This window comes from Martes martes (assembly GCF_963455335.1).
Source record: "Martes martes genome assembly, chromosome: 3".
Classification (NCBI taxonomy): domain Eukaryota; kingdom Metazoa; phylum Chordata; class Mammalia; order Carnivora; family Mustelidae; genus Martes; species Martes martes.
Genome location: NC_137890.1, coordinates 74128360 through 74146879, shown reverse-complemented (window position 1 = coordinate 74146879; position 18520 = coordinate 74128360). Strand labels below are relative to the sequence as shown.

At 35.9% G+C, this 18520-nt stretch overlaps 1 protein-coding gene across 1 annotated transcript in view; it reads right to left on the bottom strand.

Moving 5' to 3' along the window:
* Positions 1-2986, bottom strand: part of FLT3 (fms related receptor tyrosine kinase 3) — a gene marked incomplete at its 5' end in the record, with an annotated part of 51944 nt that extends 48958 nt beyond the window's left edge. Inside the window, 2 exons of the mRNA XM_080799397.1 lie at positions 2316-2437; positions 2959-2986. Coding sequence (XP_080655523.1) covers positions 2316-2437; positions 2959-2986 — 150 coding nt within the window. The remainder of the gene's footprint in view (positions 1-2315; positions 2438-2958) is intronic.
* Positions 2987-18520: the final 15534 nt, after the last annotated feature.

The following is an 18520-nucleotide window of genomic DNA, read 5'->3' as shown; positions in this document are numbered from 1 at the left end:
ATTGTAGTTACTGGAAAGTAAGGCAGTGTTTGAGAAAACACGAGCACAGGTTGAAAGGACACAGAAGTCAACCTGAAGTAGCTCCCAATGGCCAAAGCTATACAAATCTGAGTAATAAATAAAACTGATAGTCTTGGGCTATAAATCATAGAACAAAATAAATATCCCTGAGTCCATATTGATATAAATAAATAAAATGGAGAGAAAAGAGAACTCTTCCTTATGCAATTCCAATTTAGAAATGTAGAGGGAATAAGGGAAAAAGAAAGTTATCATTAGGAAAACATCACAGTAATAACTGTTGTAGGCAAGATCCACCAATGGGTGCTAAAACCAGCAGGTGAAAACTGGAGGAGAAACAGGATATTGGCAAATGCCCCCAAATACCTGCTATTTACAAAGAAAATAGTAACTTTGCAGTGGAGAAACTCAGCATATATTACATTCATCTTCAAACAGAAATGATAAATGGTGAAAGCATTCAGGTTTTAAACAACAATTAAGTGGATTGTGGGAACAGTAAAATCATCTTATTTCGGTTCCAGGTTTTATCGGTAATAAAGCTAAGGATGTAATTGCTTATTTAATAGCGTTACATTATCAAGTTTTGTCTACTAGAATGTTTGGTTATTCAAAATGCTCCTGAACTGTAAGAGTCTCAGAAAGATGTCTCATCTGAGCAACGTGAACTGTGGAAGAAATCAAAACCAATTTTTTAAAGACTGCTGCTCCCCTAACAATACACTTCCCCACTAAAGTGGGAAAATGCCCAAAAGGAGCAGCTTCAACTTCAGGAAGGTGAAAGCACATTATGCAGACTGCTCATCTTTGCATCATCTAGGATTTGTAGGATTATCTGTTTAATGTTGCTTGAGAGACTAGGTCTTAATACAATCCTAAATATTGCGCAAGAACATAACTTCTACAACATGAAAAAATTCCAGCAGGACTTAATCCCAGGAACCAAGATCAATTATTAGCTTTTTTTACAGATTGTGTTTTCTAAGAAAACACTACAATATGTGCAGCTATTTTCTTAAGTTGAAAGACACCAAAAGTTTAAAACAACATAGCCAATAATATCAACATTTTTTTGAGCACACTGAAATACTGTATGCAAAAATATTAATTATTAATAAGCAATATGTTATGATGCCAATATCTGTTTTAAAAAAAGTAAAACCAGCCATGCTTCTGGCATAAAAAGTCACGTGTTAAATCAGGAGTTTTCCATGCATGTAGAATGTTACGGAAACCTATTTCACACTATATTTTAAATTTAAGAATATTTTTACTATCTCTGATCTTAGGGGGTGGGGAGTGAAGTCCAGGGCATCATATAGTGTATGTTATGTGTTTATGTGTTCTATTTATGTAGAAGAAAACAGAATGACTTTATATTGGTATGAATCCTTAGCTGGAAATGTTCATGGAATTGGCTACACTTTATGTTCACTTTTTGTTACGTGTTTCTAATATTTTCAGTTCTCTATCATCTAAGCTTTCTTCCTTTGAGTAAATACCTAAGCTGTTAGAGGAATTGCATGAAGGAGAAGGGTGATGGAAAACAAATTTGAAACCTGAAGGAGCCAGAGTCAGATGACGGAGCAATTTGCATGTCACTTTAATGGGAAGCCACTGAAGGTTCTAAGGCAGGCTGTAAAGGATGTAGCCATGCTTCAGAATCGTCTGGGAGCCCTATCAGAATGAACTGGAGAAGGAAGAAGCCACTTACAATATTATTGTGATTACAGAGGAGTTAATGAGGGAAGTGGCTATGAGACCAGAGAATATGAGGTGATTATATGAGAACTATCAAAGAAAGGGAATTGACAAGACTTGGTAACTGACTGAATGTGAAGGTGCAGGAGAGGAAGTAGTCCAAAATAATGCTGACCTCTCAAGCCCAGAAACTAGACAGGCCCATAAACAGAAATCAATTAATATAAGAATAGGAGCAGGTTCGGGAAAATAGAAATGAAATATAGGTGGGTTTTAATGAGCAAATGGAAAATCTGTTATATCTAGATCCAGGAGGCACTTGGAAATTAGGGACTCGGGTTTAAGGTAGAAGCCTAAATTCTCTTTAAGGAGAAAGGGTAATTCCTTTTACTTATTCATGCTGAGTATCTGTGTCTTTCCTGAATCCAGACCAGGAGAGAACATGACTCTGGATAGAATGGAGTGCATATGAGTACATGATATATTTAAACACACAAAAGGAAAAACCCATATAGCTGTGCTAAGCCTCGATAGCTTACAAAGTATGGCCTCGAGAGAAAATAGCTAAAGTTAGAATTTTAATATTACTTTACCATGGGATACGATGATGATATCCCCAGTGATGAATCATTGTTCTTATGATTGATTAAAACACACTTGATCACAGGCAGATCTTGATTTGTAATAGTCTCAAATATCATGGCTGAAAAAACAACTGTAAAACAAAATAAAGACAACAATGTTGATACATGCACACCTTTAAAAGAAAATATGCATTCATTTCACAACAAAAGAACAAAACAAAATGTAATCAGGCGAAGGAGGCCAACAGGAAAGTATGTATGACATATGATTTCATAAAAGGCAAATCTTATTATAAATCAGGAACAGAGATACTAAGAATAGTCCTTTACAGTGTGCTATTGGGCATTTGAAATATTGAGGAATGAGGAATGATTATGGGCACACAAACAATTTTTCCTTCTTCATGGATGTTTGTGAAATCTTTTCCATGTGCAACTTAAATTTTTAGAATTATGTGCCTTATGGAGAGTCTGTTTTCATCCATTGTGCTAGACACTCAGTGGGCTTTTTCAATCCAGAAACTCATATTCACCTCTCAGCAAAAGTTTTCATGAATTATTTCTTTGGTTCTTTCTCTCTCCTTCACTTTCTGTTCTCCTATCATTTGGATGTTTTTCCAAAATGACGGATGATCTTTGACAGTATGCTCACATATAAGAATGAAGTCCAAAGTGTTCATCGTAAGCTCTGTGGGCATGGTTTGACCTGCTGCCCCATTCTCTCTGTGTGGTTTTCTTTAGTTTTTTTTTTCATGGACTAATCAGATCTCCCAAAGAAGAGTCCTCACTCATATTGGCTGCCCAGGTTGTGGGAGTTGCTGCTGGCAATTTATACTCTTTTTTGGGGGGGGGTCCTACAAAGGAAATCAGGTTGCTTTTCAGCTTTTTCATCCTGCATCTTTTTTTTTTTTAAGATTTTATTTATTTATTTGACAGACAGAGATCACAAGTAGGCAGAAAGGCAGGCAGAGAGAGAGGAGAAAGCAGGCTCTCCACAGAGCAGAGAGCCCGATGCGGGGCTCGATCCCAGGACTCTGGGATCATGACCTGAGCCGAAGGCAGAGGCTTTAACCCACTGAGCCACCCAGGCGCCCTCTTCATGTGTTTTAAATCTCTCTAAATTTTATTTTCTGCCTCTCCAGTGTCATTGTCCTTGTAAGTTTATGCCTTTAAAAAATTTTTGTCATTTGAGTGGATTCTTGGTGGAAGGTAAATGTATGTGTTCAACCGTCTTTGTACCATGTCGTCTGATTAAAATCTCAGTATTGTAGCTATGAGAACTGCATATTAAGATACATTCACTGGTTTGTTTTCATCTATCTTTATTATTTTATTCTTTATTAAAGAAGTCATATTATACCAATACAAGTAGAACTGTAAGAGGAAATTCACCCTAAATCATGACATCCTGACAAATAAACCATTTTCATTTCCCTAGAACCTTTCCCATCCATAGACATAGTTTTTAACTAATTGCATTAATAGAGTAGAAATCATTTTGTATTCTGATTTTGAAAATAATATATCATAAACATTTCTTATGATACTAGATGCAATTGATCTGCTTTCCTTTGGTGGCACTAACAAAAATGACCTAATCATTCCCTTGCTGTTATACATTCTGCAGTTTTTTTTTTTTTTTTGCCCTCTGCCATTTAAAATACTTCACTAAAGGACACCTAGGTGGCTCAGTCGGTTAAGCATCAAACTGCTGATTTCAGCTCAGATCCTGATCTCAGGATTGTGAGAGTGAGCCCTGCATCAGGCTCCGAGCTCAGTAGTAGTCTGCTTCGGATTCTCTCCCTCCTTCTCTCCACCTACTCCTTCCCCTCCTCATATGCACATGCAAGCTCTCTCTCTCTTAAATAAATCTTTGAAAAAAATGAAATAAAATAAAATACTTCACTAAGCTTTTCACTGTTTCTTTTTTTTTATCTAAGCATTTCACTTTTAAATATTATTTCTTTAGTATACATTTCTGGAAGTGGAACTAGTGGATTAAAGGATATAAATATATATAAAGGACATACTTAAACAGTTCTTGATATGCATTGCCATTTGGTTTTCCAAAGGTGCTATACCAATTTATATAGCCACAAGTAAGGTGAGAATGTAATTGTTTGACTACAATCTTATCAGCATTTAGTCATTATGTGTTTTTTATTCCTCCTAACATAGCCCCTAGTCTTTTGTTTTCCTTTCTTTTTTATTTTAAGCAATCTCTACACCCAACATGGGGCTCAAACTCATGACCCCGAGATCAAGAGCTATATGCTCCTGAGAGTCTTTTTGAGAGTCTCTCCCTCTCTCTCTGCCTTCCCCTGACTCGCATGCTCGTGCTCTCTCTCTTTCAAATAAATAAAATTTTTAAAGGTTTTATTTATTTATTTGAACAGAAAGAGAGACAGCGAGAGAGGGAACACAAACAGGGGGAGTAGGAGAGGGAGAAGCAGGCTTCCTGCAAAGCAGGGAGCCTGATGTGGGGCTTGATCCCAGGACCCTGGGAAGGCGACCTGAGCCAAAGGCAGATGCTTAATGACTGAGCCACCCAGGCACCTCTAAATAAATAAGACTTTAAAAAGGGGGGGGGTTGCATGCTCTTTCATCTGAGCCAGTCAGGTGCCCCAGCCCCTAGTCTTTTAAAAGAAAAAAAAATCAAATAAGCACAATTGCAAGGGACGGGGGTGGGGGTTGGGGGGGTGGGGGGTGGGGGGGCACAGATCAGAGAGTTTAGGAAACTTCCCTGTCTTATTTCCTAGTGTTTTTTTCCTCCCTACTCCTTTTTTTCAAATAGTTTTATTCAGCATAATTAATATACAGTAAGCTGAACATAATTTAAAGTGTATAACTTGATAAGTTTTGACATAAATACAAATCAGTCTATAAAACCATCATCATAGTCAAGATAGTGACCTTATTCAGCCCCAAAAGTTTCCACATGCCCCTTGGTAATCCCTCCCTCTTACTCACCCCACAACCGCATGCCATGCAACTTATAATTTCCTTTCTGTCACCGTAGATGAGCTTGAATTTTCCAGAAATTTCATATAAATGGAATCACATAGTATGAAATTTCTTTTTTTGTCAGGCTTCTTTCGTTCTGTTTTATTTTTAGATTCATCCCTACTGTAGTACGTATCCGTAGTTAACTCCTTTTAACTGACAAGTCTTTTATACAGATACAACACAATATTTTAATTCATTTACCTGTGGATAAAATTTGGATTGTTTCCACTTTTGGCCTCTTACAAATAAAGTTGCTATGAATATTTGTATAAAAGTCTTGGTTTGGACATATGCTTTTATGTTTCTTGACTAAATACCAAGGATTGGAGTACTCAGGTCATGGGGAGGTATCTATGTCTCTTTCTAAGTGCCAAGCTGCTCTCCAAAGAGGTTGTATCATTTTATATTCTTATTGTCATTGTACGGCATTGTCATGTATGTCATTCCAGTTGTGGAAGTCACATTCTCAACCAATACCTGGTATGATGAGAATTTTTAATTTTAGCCATTGTGCTAAGTATATAATAAATCATTGTGGTTTTAAGATCTATTTTCCTAATGATGTTGAGCATCCTTTTGGATGTTTCTATGACATACTATATATTCTTTGGCAGTGTGTCTGTTTACATATTTGCCCTCATCAAATCTTTTAAAATTGGGGTGCTTATTTTCTTATTATCGAGTTTTGACAGTATTTTCTCCCTGTTTTATTGTGATATTGTCAACATGTACCATTGTATAAGGTTAAGGTATACAACACAATGATTTGATATATGTATACATTACAACATGACTACCATAGTAAGTTAACATCCATCATCTCACATAGGAATAATTTTTTTTCTTGTGCTGAGAACTTTTAAGATTTACTCCCCCAGCAACTTTTTTTTTAAAGTACAAAATCTTTTTTTTTTTTTTAAGATTTTATTTATTTATTTGAGAGAGAGAGAGACAGAGTGAGAGAGCATGAGAGGGGAGGTCAGAGGGAGAAGCAGACTCCCCATGGAGCCGGGAGCCTGATGCAGGACTCGATCCCAGGACTCTGGGATCAGGACCTGAGCCCAAGGCAGTCGCTCAACCAACTGAGCCACACAGGCGCCCCCCTCCTAGCAACTTTTAAATACATAACAGAGTATTGGTAACTATAGTCACCATGCTTTACATTACATCCCTAGAATTTATTTATCTTATAATTAGAGGTTTGTACCTTTTAATGACCTTCAACCATTTCTCCCACCCCCTACCCATGCCTCTGGCAACTATCAATCCCTTCTCTCTGTAAGTTTGGTTTTTTAGATTCTACATAAAAGTGAGATCATGCAGTATTTGTCTTACTGTCTCTGACTAACTTCACTGAGCATAGTGCCCTCAAGGTCCATTCATGTTATCAGAAATAGCAGGATTTCTTCCTTTCTTTTTTTATGGTGGAATAGTATTCATAGATAGATAGATAGATTGATTGATTAGATGATAGATAGATAGATGATAGATGTATACTTATCTCAATAGCAAAAGAAGAAAAGAAAAAGAGATCTGGTTGGAAAATGTGCAACAGACACTTCTCCAAGGAGGACAGTATCACTAATCATTAGAGAAATGAAAATTGAAGCCGCAATGAAATATTATCTAACACCTGTTAGAATGGCTGTCATTAAAAAGACAGAAGATGACAAGTGTTGGTGAGGATGCGGACAAAAGAGAAGCTTTGTGCACTATTGAAGGGAACATAAAACGGTACAGTTACCATGGAAAACAGTATATATAGTAGATCTATCTATCCACGTATCTCACATTTTCTTTACCCATCCATCCATCAATGGACTCTGAAGTTGTTTCCAAATCTTGGCTACTATGAAAAGCGCTGCAATGAACACAGGGGTGCAGGTATTTCTTTCAGATAGTGATTTTGCTTCCTTCAGATATGTACCCTGAAGTAGAATTATTGGATCATATAGTGGTTCTATTTTTATTATTTTGAGTAACTTACATACCGTTTTCCATAGTAGCTATACCACTTTACATTCCTTCCAATAGTGCACAAAGTTTCTCTTTTGTCCACATCCTCACCAACACATGTCATCTTTCTGTCTTTTTAATGAAGTCATTCTAACAGGTGTTAGAAAATATTTCATTGTGGTTTCAATTTTCATTTCCCTAATGATTAGTGATGCTGTCCTCTTTGGAAAAGTGTCTATTCATTTCTACTATGCATTTTCTAATCAAATTTCTTTTTCTTCTCCTTTTTTTGTTGTTGCTATTCAGTTGCATGAGTTATTTTCGTATTTTGGATATTAATCCCTTATCAGAAACATAATTTACAAATGTTTTCTTCCATTCCATAGGTTACCTTCTCATATTGTTGATGGTTTCTTTTGCTAAGCAAAAGTTTTTTAGTTTGATGTAGTCCCATTCATTTATTCTTGTTCTTGTTGCCTTTGCTTTTGTTGTGAAATCTGAAAAATCTAATCTTGCTAAGACTGATGTCAAGATTACCCCCCTATGTTTTCTTCTATGAGATTTATGATTTCAGGTTATACGTTTAAGTCTTTAATCCATTTTGAGATTTTTGTATATGGTATAAAATAATAGTCCAGATTCATTATTTAGCATGTGGCTGTCTAGTTTTCCCAACATCTTTTATTGAAAAGATTATCCTTCCTGGATTGTATACATTTGGCTCCTTTGTCATAAATTAATTAACCATATGTGTATGAGTTTATTTCTGGGTTCTCTATTCTGTTCCATTGATCTATGTGTCCACTTTTTTGCCAATACTGTACTATTTTGAATACTATTGCTCAGTAGTAGTGTTTAAAATCAGAAAGTGTGATGCCTTTCACTTTGTTCTTTCTCAAGAGTGCTTTAGTTATTTAGGGTCTTTTGTAGTTCCACACAATTTTTAGGATTTTCTATTTCTGTGAAAAATGCCATTGGAATTTTCATAGAGATTGCACTGAATCTGTAGATGGCTTCAAATAGTAAGGACATTTTAACAATATTAACTTTTCTAATCCATAAGCATGGAAAGTCTTTCCATTTATTTGTCTTAGTTAATTTCTTTGATTAATATCTATACTTTTCAGGGTACAGATCTTTTCCTTCTTTGGTTATATTTATTTCTAGATATTTTATTCTTTATGATACAATTATAAATGGAATTTCTTTCTTAACTTTCTTCCTGATAATTTGTTGTGAGTGTACAGAACCAAGAACTGATTTATATATTGATTTTGTATCCTACAAGTTTAATGAATTTCTTAATTAGTTCTAACACTTTTTGGTTGGAGTCTTCAGGGTTTTATGTATATAATAACACACCACTTGCTACAGAATTAGTTTTACGTATTCCTTTCTGATTTGGATGCCTTTTATCTCCTTTTCTTGCGTAACGGCTCTGACAAGAACTTTCAGTACTATGTTGAACAAAAGTGGGAAGAGTAGGCATCCATGTCTTCTTCCCAATGATAGAAGAAAGGCTTTTAGCTTTTAATCACTGAGCATGATATTAGCTATGGGCCTGTCACATATGACCTTTATTACATTGAGGTATATTCTGTCTAAACTCACATTGTTGAAAGTTTTTATCATGAATGGATGTTGAATTTTTTTAAAAAAAGCTTCTTCTGCATCTATTGAGATGATCATACGGTTTTCCCCTTCATTTTGTTAATGTGGTATATCACGTTGTTTGATACTCAGATGTTGAACCATCAAGCATCCCTGGAATAAATCCCACTAGATATGGCATATGATCTTTTTGATGTATTGTTGAATTTGGATTGCCAATATTTTGTTAAGAATTTTTGCATCTATTTTCATCAGGGATACTGACCTGCAATTTTCATATATATGTCTTTGCCTGGTTTGGGTATTAGGGTTATGCTGGCCTCATAAAATGAGTTTGTAAGTGTTTTCTTGTGTTCTTTTTTGGGGGGGAGGAAAGAATTTGAGAAAGATTGATACTCATTTTTCCTTAAGTATTTGGTAGAATTCACCACTGAAGCTATCTGGTCCTGGATTTTCTTTGTTGGTAGGTTTCCCAGTCCTGATTCAATCTCCTTCCTAGTAATTCTATTCAAATTTTCTGTTTCTTCATGATTCAGTCTTTGGTAGGTTGTATATTTTTTTTAGAAGTTTATCCATTTTTGCTAGACTGTTCAATTTGTTGGCATATAAGTCTTCATAGTAGTCTTACGATCTTTTGTATTTCTTTGGAGCCACTATGACCATTAATTTAAACTCTTAATAGGTAAACAATTATCTTTGTTTCACCAAGGTTTGTTTCTGGAGTTTTATTTCATTCTTTTGTTTGGAACATATTCCTCTTAATTTTTCTGTACTCTCTGTGTTGGTTTCTATGCATTAGAGAAAACAGCTACCTCTTCCAATCTTCACAGAATGATCTCATGGAGGAGATAAACCTTGTCATCCAGTCCAGGCTAAGACCTTGGTTGCCTCTTAAACCTTTGTAATTGTCCAAGCCACCTTTTTTGTTTTTAATGGCTCTTTTTTTTTTTTTTTTTTAAGATTTTATTTGACAGACAGAGATCACAAGTAGGCAGAGAAGCAGGCAGAGAGAGAGGAGAAAGCAGGCTCCCCGCTGAGCAGAGAGCCAGATGGGGGGCTTGATCCCAGGACCCTGGGATCATGACCTGAACTGAAGGCAGAGGCTTCAACCCACTGAGCCACCCAGGTTGCCCCTTTACTGGCTCTTACTAGTAAAGGTATGCCAAGACCTGTGAGTGCCTCAAAGGGGAGGATCTCAGTCAGCACCTAGATGAAGAGTGATTGGAAGCTAGACTCTCAGGCAGCAGTTTTTCAAGTATGCAAAGCGACCTCTTTCAGGAAAAGACAGGAGCTGGAAGTTTGTCTGCTCCCTTTGCACAGAGCCATGGGGGATAGCCACTTAGGAACTGTTTCTTTGTTTGCTACAGTCTTGGGGGACCCCTCAATACAAGCTCTGCTGAACCAGTGCCAGGCAGTTAAGGGGTGAGTCCTCTGGGCCGCACCCACAAAATCCAGGGCTCCAAACATGTGCACATGCTCCTTTCAGGAAGGTACTAACAGAGGAAAAAGTGGAGATGGTGCTTGCCTCTCCAGTTTTGGGCAGGATCACAGTCAGTTCCTAGATGTATGTTAAATTGGAAGCCTAGCCTTCAGGCTACAAACAGGTCTCTTTAAGGGAAAGACTGGGAGATAGGCCTTTGGGTTGTTGCTTCTGCACTGAGCCCTAAGGGTATGACCACAGGGAGTCCTCCCAAGCCCAAAGAATTGTTTCTTTGTTTGCTGCAATCTTGCTGGTCTCATAGATGCAAGCCCCACAGGTTTTCAGAGCCATGTGTTTTGGGAGTATGTCCCTCAAGTGTAAGTCTTAATGATAGGAATGCTAGATGTTGGGTCCAAACCCTTCATTCCTTAGGGAGAAGCTGAGAGTTGTGAGTTCCTTCTGGTTTGTATATTGCTATGTTGGGGACTGGGTTCTCGTGAGACTGACGTGTGTCTCTGCCTTTTCCACCCATTTTAGTGTGGGTTTTTTCCTCATTTGTGTGATGTGTAAGAGTCACTCAGCTAGTTTCTGGATTTCTTTCAGAGAAATTGTTCCATGTGTAAGTGTAGATTTGGTGAGTCCATGGGAGAAAGTGAGTTCAGGAACCTTTTATATGGCCATCTTCAAGTTCTGAAACTTCTTTTTAAAAATATATTCTGGGGCGGGGCGCCTGGGTGGCTCAGTGGGTTAAGCCGCTGCCTTCGGCTCAGGTCATGGTCTCAGGGTCCTGGGATCGAGTCCCGCGTCGGGCTTTCTGCTCAGCGGGGAGCCTGCTTCTCTCTCTCTCTCTCTCGGCCTACCTGTGATCTCTCTCTGTTGGATAAATAAATATATATTATATATATAAATATATATATAATATATATATATAATATATTATATATATATTTATATATATATATATTTATATATATAAATATATAAATAACCCACTGAGCACCTGGGTGGCTCAGTGGGTTAAGCCTCTGCCTTTGGCTCAGGTCATGGTCTTAGGGTCCTGGATCGAGCCCCACATTGGGCTCTCTGCTCAGCGGGGAGCCTGCTTCCCCCTCTCTCTCTGCCTGCCTCTCTGCCTACTTGTGATCTCTGTCTGTCAAATAAAATCTTTAAAAAAAAAGATTTTTTTTAAAAAATCTTAAAAATCTCTGCCTACTTGTGATCTCTGTCTGTCAAAAAAAATCTTAAAATATATATATATATATATATATATATATATATATATATATATTCTGGATACAAGTCCTTATAGAATATGTAATTGACAAATATTTTCTGCCAATCTGTGGCTTGTCTTTTGTAGACTTGAAATTCTTCATCTTAAAGATGTTCAATTTATCATTCCTTCTTTTACGGACCATGCTTTTGGTTTTGTATCTAAAAAATTTTTGCTCCATGTAAGGTTGTAAAGGTTTTCTCCTAGTTTCATAGTTTCAGGTTTTAAACATACATTTTAGTTTTATATTTAGGTCTATGATCCATTCTGTGTAGACTTTTTAAATGGTATGACTATGGATCAAAACTTTTCATATGATTATATTTACGTGGGAATATTCAGTTGTTATAGCACCATTCATTGAAAGAGTTTGATTTCTCCACTGAATTACCTCTATACCTTCATCAAAAATGACTGACTGAATATTTCTAATTTCTGAAGTCCTTATACTTTTCCATTGATCTATTTGTCTATTTGGATTCTGATTCCACATTGTATAGATTATTGCTTTATAATAAGCCTTGAAATCAAGATGATAAGTTTTCCAACTTTGTTCTTTTCCAACTTGTTTTGGGTATTGTAGGTCTCTTTCATCTTCATATTAAGTTTAGAATCAGCCTGTCAAAATCTGCAAAAAGGTTTGCGGGGATTTTGATAGAAATTATATTGAATCGCTGGGACAATCGAGTAAAACTGACATTTTAACAATACTGAGTCTTATAATACATATATATGGTACATCTCTATTTAGATCTCCTTTAATTTCTCTTAGCAATTTTTTATAGTTTATAGTTTTATAGTTTTCAATGTGCTGATCTTGCCTTTATCCGTATTTCATCTTTCTGGACGTTTTTACTTCAAATTCTGATTCTTAGTTACAGAAACAAAATTGAAATTCTACACTAATCTTCTGTCCTACAAACTTATAGAACTTACTTATTAGTTGTAGTTACTTCTTTGTAAGTTCCATAGGATTTTATACCTAGATGATCGCATTGTTTGCACATAAAGACAATTTTATTTCTTTTCCAATCTGGGTGTCTTTAAATTTTTTTTTCTTGCCTTATTATACTGGTTAGAATCTCCAATACAATGTTGAAGAGAAGTAGTGAGAATATTCACCCTTGCCTTATTTCTGATCTTAGTAGAAAATATTCAGCCACTTGATATTAAAAGTATGTTTGCTAAAGGTTTTTTACAGATGCTGTTACTTAATTGGAGGAGAACTACTTCTAACCCTAAGTTGTTGGGAAATTTTATTAGGAATGTATGTTGTATTTGGTCAAATGTATTTTTTGTATCTATTGAGATAATCATATAGTTTGTTTTTGTTTTTGTTTTTCTAGTGGCTTTTCTTTTTTATTCTGTGAATATGGTGAACTACATTGATTCATTTGCAAATGTTAACCAACCTTGCCTTCCTGAAATAAACCAGCTGACTATGATGTGTTATCTTTTTTTATATATGATAGAATTCAACTTGTTAAAGGATTGCTAAGAATTTTTGCTTTACATTTTGCAATTATTGGTCTGTAGGTTTATTTTTGTTTTTCTTTCTAATATCTTTGGTTTTGGTATCAGAGTAAAGCTGGCCTCATAGAATGAGGTGAGAAGCATTATCTTCTCTAAAATTTTCTGAAAAAGTTTGTACAGATTTGGTATTATTTCCTTTTTTTAAAAATTATTTCCTCTTTAAATATTTGGTGGATTCTGCCCCAGTAGTTTTCATTATGGGAATATTTTTAACTACAAGTTCAGTATCTTTAACAGGTATAGCATTGTTTAGTTTATCAATTTTCCTCAAATGAACTTAGTAGTATGTATCTTCCAAGGATTATTTTTCCTTTAAAAGGAAATTGTCAAACTATAGGCATAAAGTTGTTAATAATATTTCCATATTATCCTTTTAGTATCTATAGATTCTGTAGTGATGTTGTCTCTGTTATTCCTGATCTTGGAAATTTGTGTCTTCTCTCTTTTTCCTGATCAATTTGGTTAGAAGTCTAGCAATATTATTGATCTTTTATTGATCTTGGTTGCATAGATTTTCTCCTTTTTGTCTTATTTTATTGATTTTTTCACTTTCATCATGTTTGTTTCTTTCCTTTTGTTTACATGGGTTACAAATAATTAATTTGTTAATTTCCCTCCTTTTGCTTATGTTTGAAATGCAGTTCATTAGTTTGAATTTATAATGTTATAATTTAAGGCTATTAACCATTTAATAATTAATAATTTAGTACTATAAATTTCCTCTTAAGTACCACTTTAGGAACATCCCACAAATTCCAATATACTGCATTTCACTTTTACTCAGTTCAATATACATTCTCATCTATCTCCTGGTTACTTTCTTTGATCCACAGATTATTCAGAAATGTGTTCTTTGGTTTCCAAATATTTGAGGACTTCCCAAATATTTTTCTGCTAGCAATTTCTAATTTAATTACAGCGAAGTCACAGTATATATTTTGTATGTCTTTAATCTTTTAAAATTTACTGAAGCTCATCTGATGGTCCAGAATATAGCCTAGCTTGGTAAGTATATTGTGTGTGCTTGAAAAGTGGAATATTTTGAGTGGGATATTCTATAAATGTAAATTAGATTAAGTTGGTTGACGTTGTTGTTTAAGTCTTCTATAAATTACTGATATCTTTTTTTCTATCAGTCATGGAAAGAGTGCTGAACTCTGAATATAATTGTGGATTCGTCCATTTCTCTTGGCAGTTCAATCAGATTTTGATCCATGCATTTTCAAACTCTGCTATTAGATGCATAAATGTTTATGATTTTTATGTCCTTTTGATGATCCAAGTCCTATAGCATTATGACATGACTTTCTGCTCCTACTAATATTCTTCGCTCTAAAATATACTTTGTTATTTATCTTCTCCAACTTTTGATTAGTGTTGGCATGGATTTCCTCTTCCACATCCTTTTACTTTTAACATTTTTGTGTCTTCCTATCCAAGGTTGGCTTTATTTATGTACCATATAGTTGGGACTTTTTTTTTTTTAAACCAAGTCTGACAACCTCTGCTTTTCAATTCTGATGTGTAGATTATTTAAATTTAATGAAATTATTGATATGCTTAGGTTTAAATCAATCATATTGTTTTTTATTTGTTCCATCTGTTCCTTTTTTCCCCTTTTCCTCTTTTTCTGCCTCCTTTGGAAATAAGTGAGAATATTTTATGATTCTACTTAATCTCATTTCTTGGATTATTAGCCAGAATGCTTTGCTTTGTTATTTTAGCACTTGCCTTAAGGTTTATAGTATACATCTTTATCTTAATGCAGTCTTTTAAGTGCTGCTATATCACCTCATATAAAATATAAAGATCTTATAACAGTATATTTCAATTTCACCCCTCCCAGGTTTTGTGTTATTGCTCTCATATATTGCACTTCGACATAAATTATACATGCAACAAGTCACTGTTATTATTTTGCCTTAAAGAGTCAATTATCTTTCAAAGGAGTTTAGACAATAAAAAAAAGTCTTCTATTTTACTCACTTTCGGAGGTCAAATATACATGTCATTGGAAAGAACAGGGGAAAGGAGGTCAGAAAAAACAGCTGATGAAGTAATGGAGAAAATGTCCAAATCTGATGTAAATTATAAACCCACAGATCTAAGAAGCCCAACAAAACCCAAACACATGACTCAGGAAAAAAAAAAAAAACTACAAAAGTGCATTTTAATCAAATTGTTTAAAGCCAATGATAAAGAGAAACTCTTGAAAGTATCCAGGAAAAAAAGGTACATTCTGACAGTAGACTTACACATCTATTTGACCAATTGCAGTTCTCACTGATTCTCTGTTCATTTTATTTTGTCTTTTCTGTTCATTTTGGATTGTTTCTATTGCTGTCTTTAAGTTCACTAATCTTTTCTTCCACAGTCAATCTGCTGTCAACTCCTTCCAGTTAATTGCAATTTTCATCTCGAGAAGTTCAATTTACGTGACTTTTTAAAATATTTACTGTGTCCCTGCTTGACATGTATAATCTTTCCTCTAGTTTCAGAACTATGTAGAATATAATATAACAACTATTTTAATGCTCTTGTCTACTAATTTTATATTCTATGTCATTGCTGGGTCCCTTTTGTATGGCTGATTTTTCTCTGTGGGTTGAATTTGTAATCCTTTGTTTGTCTATTAGTTTGTAAGTGGAAACCAGGAATTGTAACTTTCACCTCATATCAGATGTTTCTGTATTTGTTTACATATTTTTGAACATTTTTATGGGATCTAGTTAAGTTCATGAAACACTTTTCCTTTCAGGTCTTCCTTTAGACTCAATTAGGCAGGACCAGAGCAGTGTTTATTCTAGGGCTAATTTTTTCCATGAGTGGATGTCATCAAAACTTCTGGGTGCCTGGGTGGCTCAGTGGGTTAAGCCTCTGCCTTCGGCTCGGGTCATGATCTCGGGGTCCTGGGATAGAGTTCCGCATCGGGCTCTCTGCTCAGCGGAGAGCCTACTTCCCCCTCTCTCTCTGTCTGCCTTTCTGCCTACTTGTGATTTCTCTCTCTGTGTGTCAAATAAATAAATAAAATCTTCAAAAAAAATAAAAAATTAATAACTTCTGCTCCCCAAAGGAAGTGTTCTTAAACAAAAATGAAAAGTGAAGCCATAGACTGGAAAAAAATATCTTCAAAACAAACAACCTGATTAAAAATAGGCAAAAGATCTTAGGAAACACTTCACCAAACATAATATAGGGTGACAATTATACACACAGAAATATGAGCAACATCATTAGTCATTAGGGAAATGCAAATTAAAACCACCATGACATATTGCTACACACCTAGGAGAAGGGTTAAAATACAAAGACAAAAAACTGACCATACCAAGTGATGACAATGATGTTGAACAATTGCAACTCTTGTACACTGTCAGTAGGAATGGAAATTGGTACAACCACTTTGAGAAACTGGCAGTTTCTCATAAAGTTGTATATTCATACTCATCATACATTCCAGCAATACACTTCCACTTTTCAGTGTTTACCCAAGAGAAATTAAAACCTAAGCCCGCACCAAAACTTATATTCAACTATTTATAGCAGCTTTAATGATAGCTGCCAGAAACTAGAAGCAAACAAATGAACTTCATCTGGTCAATGGATAAACCAACTGTGGCACATCCAACAATGAAATACTATTTAGCAATAGAATGGAAAAAAAAGTACTGTTTAAAAAAAAAAAAAAAAAAAAAGCAACAGAGGCCCAAAACAGAGTTATTCATGCTATGGCCAAGTCACCAAACCAGGGCTTACTACATAACCTAATGGCAATTTCAACCTTCCCTAGAATGCAGTCTTAACTAACCAGTCAGAAATTTTCTGGTGAGCTTCCATGAGTTTATCTGTCACACGGGCCCTCTCCATTCCCCCAAAGAAAGACAAAGTAATCCACCTAACAAGACACCCTGTCTATCTCCCTAAAGGAAGGTGACCTTGTCAGAAGCAATCTTTTCTTTTGCTAAAGGTCCCAGCCCATGTCTGTCTATAAAATCCTTCTGTTTTGTACAGAGCTCCCCTCTACTTGCTAGATGGGAACCGTCCAGTTCATGAAGCACTTAATAAAGGTAAATAGATCTTCAAAGGTACTTGACGGACTTTTGGCTTTTGAGTACTGATATGTGTAACATGGATAAATCTCAAAGAATTAGGCTGTGGGAAAGAAACAGGCTCAAAAGTCTAGATATTACAAAACTCTACTTACATGACATTCTGGAAAAGGAAAAATTATAGGGACAGAAAAGAAATTATTGGTCACCAGAGGTTGGAGGTGGGTATTGGGGTTGATTAACTATAAAGAAGAATAAAAGAAGCTTTGGGGGGAATGGAAATGTTCCATATCTTAATAGTAGTGCTAGTTATATGAGGATAGGTATTGGTTAAGCTCAGGGAACCATACACTAAAAAGGATAAAATTTGCACTAGGAAAATCGTACCTTAATAGACCCGACTTTTTAAAAAGCCAAAGGAAGAATTTGCCACCATTGAGATTAAGGTTCTTCATGACAGAATCCATTCGCAAACCCTGGTAGCACTTCCCAGAGTCCAGTTCCAAACGCAGTCTAAGCAATGAGGACAACTTTGGAATTGGAAAAGTGGTGTGCTTTAAAGAGACAGGGCTGGGGTGGGGGTGGAGGTAAGTGGAAAAAAAAATGTAGCACCAATCAAAAATAAAATTTCAGGTATAACTAAAATCTCCTCCACTGAAAGGGTGTTGGATTTAGACATTATAAAACAAATCAGAGCATGTCAGCTCACCTCATTTTCAGGTTCTCCAAGATGAGTCTCCTGGGAAACATAGAGCTGGCGAAGACTTAAAAGGTCCTGGTTCCTGACACAAAGCTCCTAAAACCCTTGAAATTTCCCGAGTGACACGAGTGTCTTGTTATCCATGGTGGGCCCTTTTGAGCACACTGGAGTTGAAGCTAATGAGGTGGCTTTGGGCGGGGTCCCTAGATGGCCTCAGAATGGGGCTAATAGCCAGAAAGACCAAGTAATCAGAGGGTGGGAGCTTTCAGCCCCTTCTACTGACCTCTGGGAAAAAGGGGAGCTACTGATTAAACTCCATAAATATTCCTGGACTGGAAGTTTGATGAGCTTCCGGGCTGGAGAGCTTGTGGACCTGCTGGAGAGGGGCTTCCTGGAGAGGGCATGGAAGCCCCGCCCCCTTCCCACACACCTTTCTCTATGCCTGGCTTCTTTCTGGCTGCTCCTGAATTAGACCCTTTTTAAACAAACTAGTAATCTAGTAAGTAAAATGCTTTTCTAAGTTCTATAAGCTACTGTTGCAAATTAATCAAACCCGGCGGGGTGGGTGACATGAAAACCGTGGCAAGAGGGATGATCTGAATCCCTAACCTGTGGGATCCGAGGCTGTCTCCTAGTAAATAGTGTCAGAATTGAGTGACATTATAG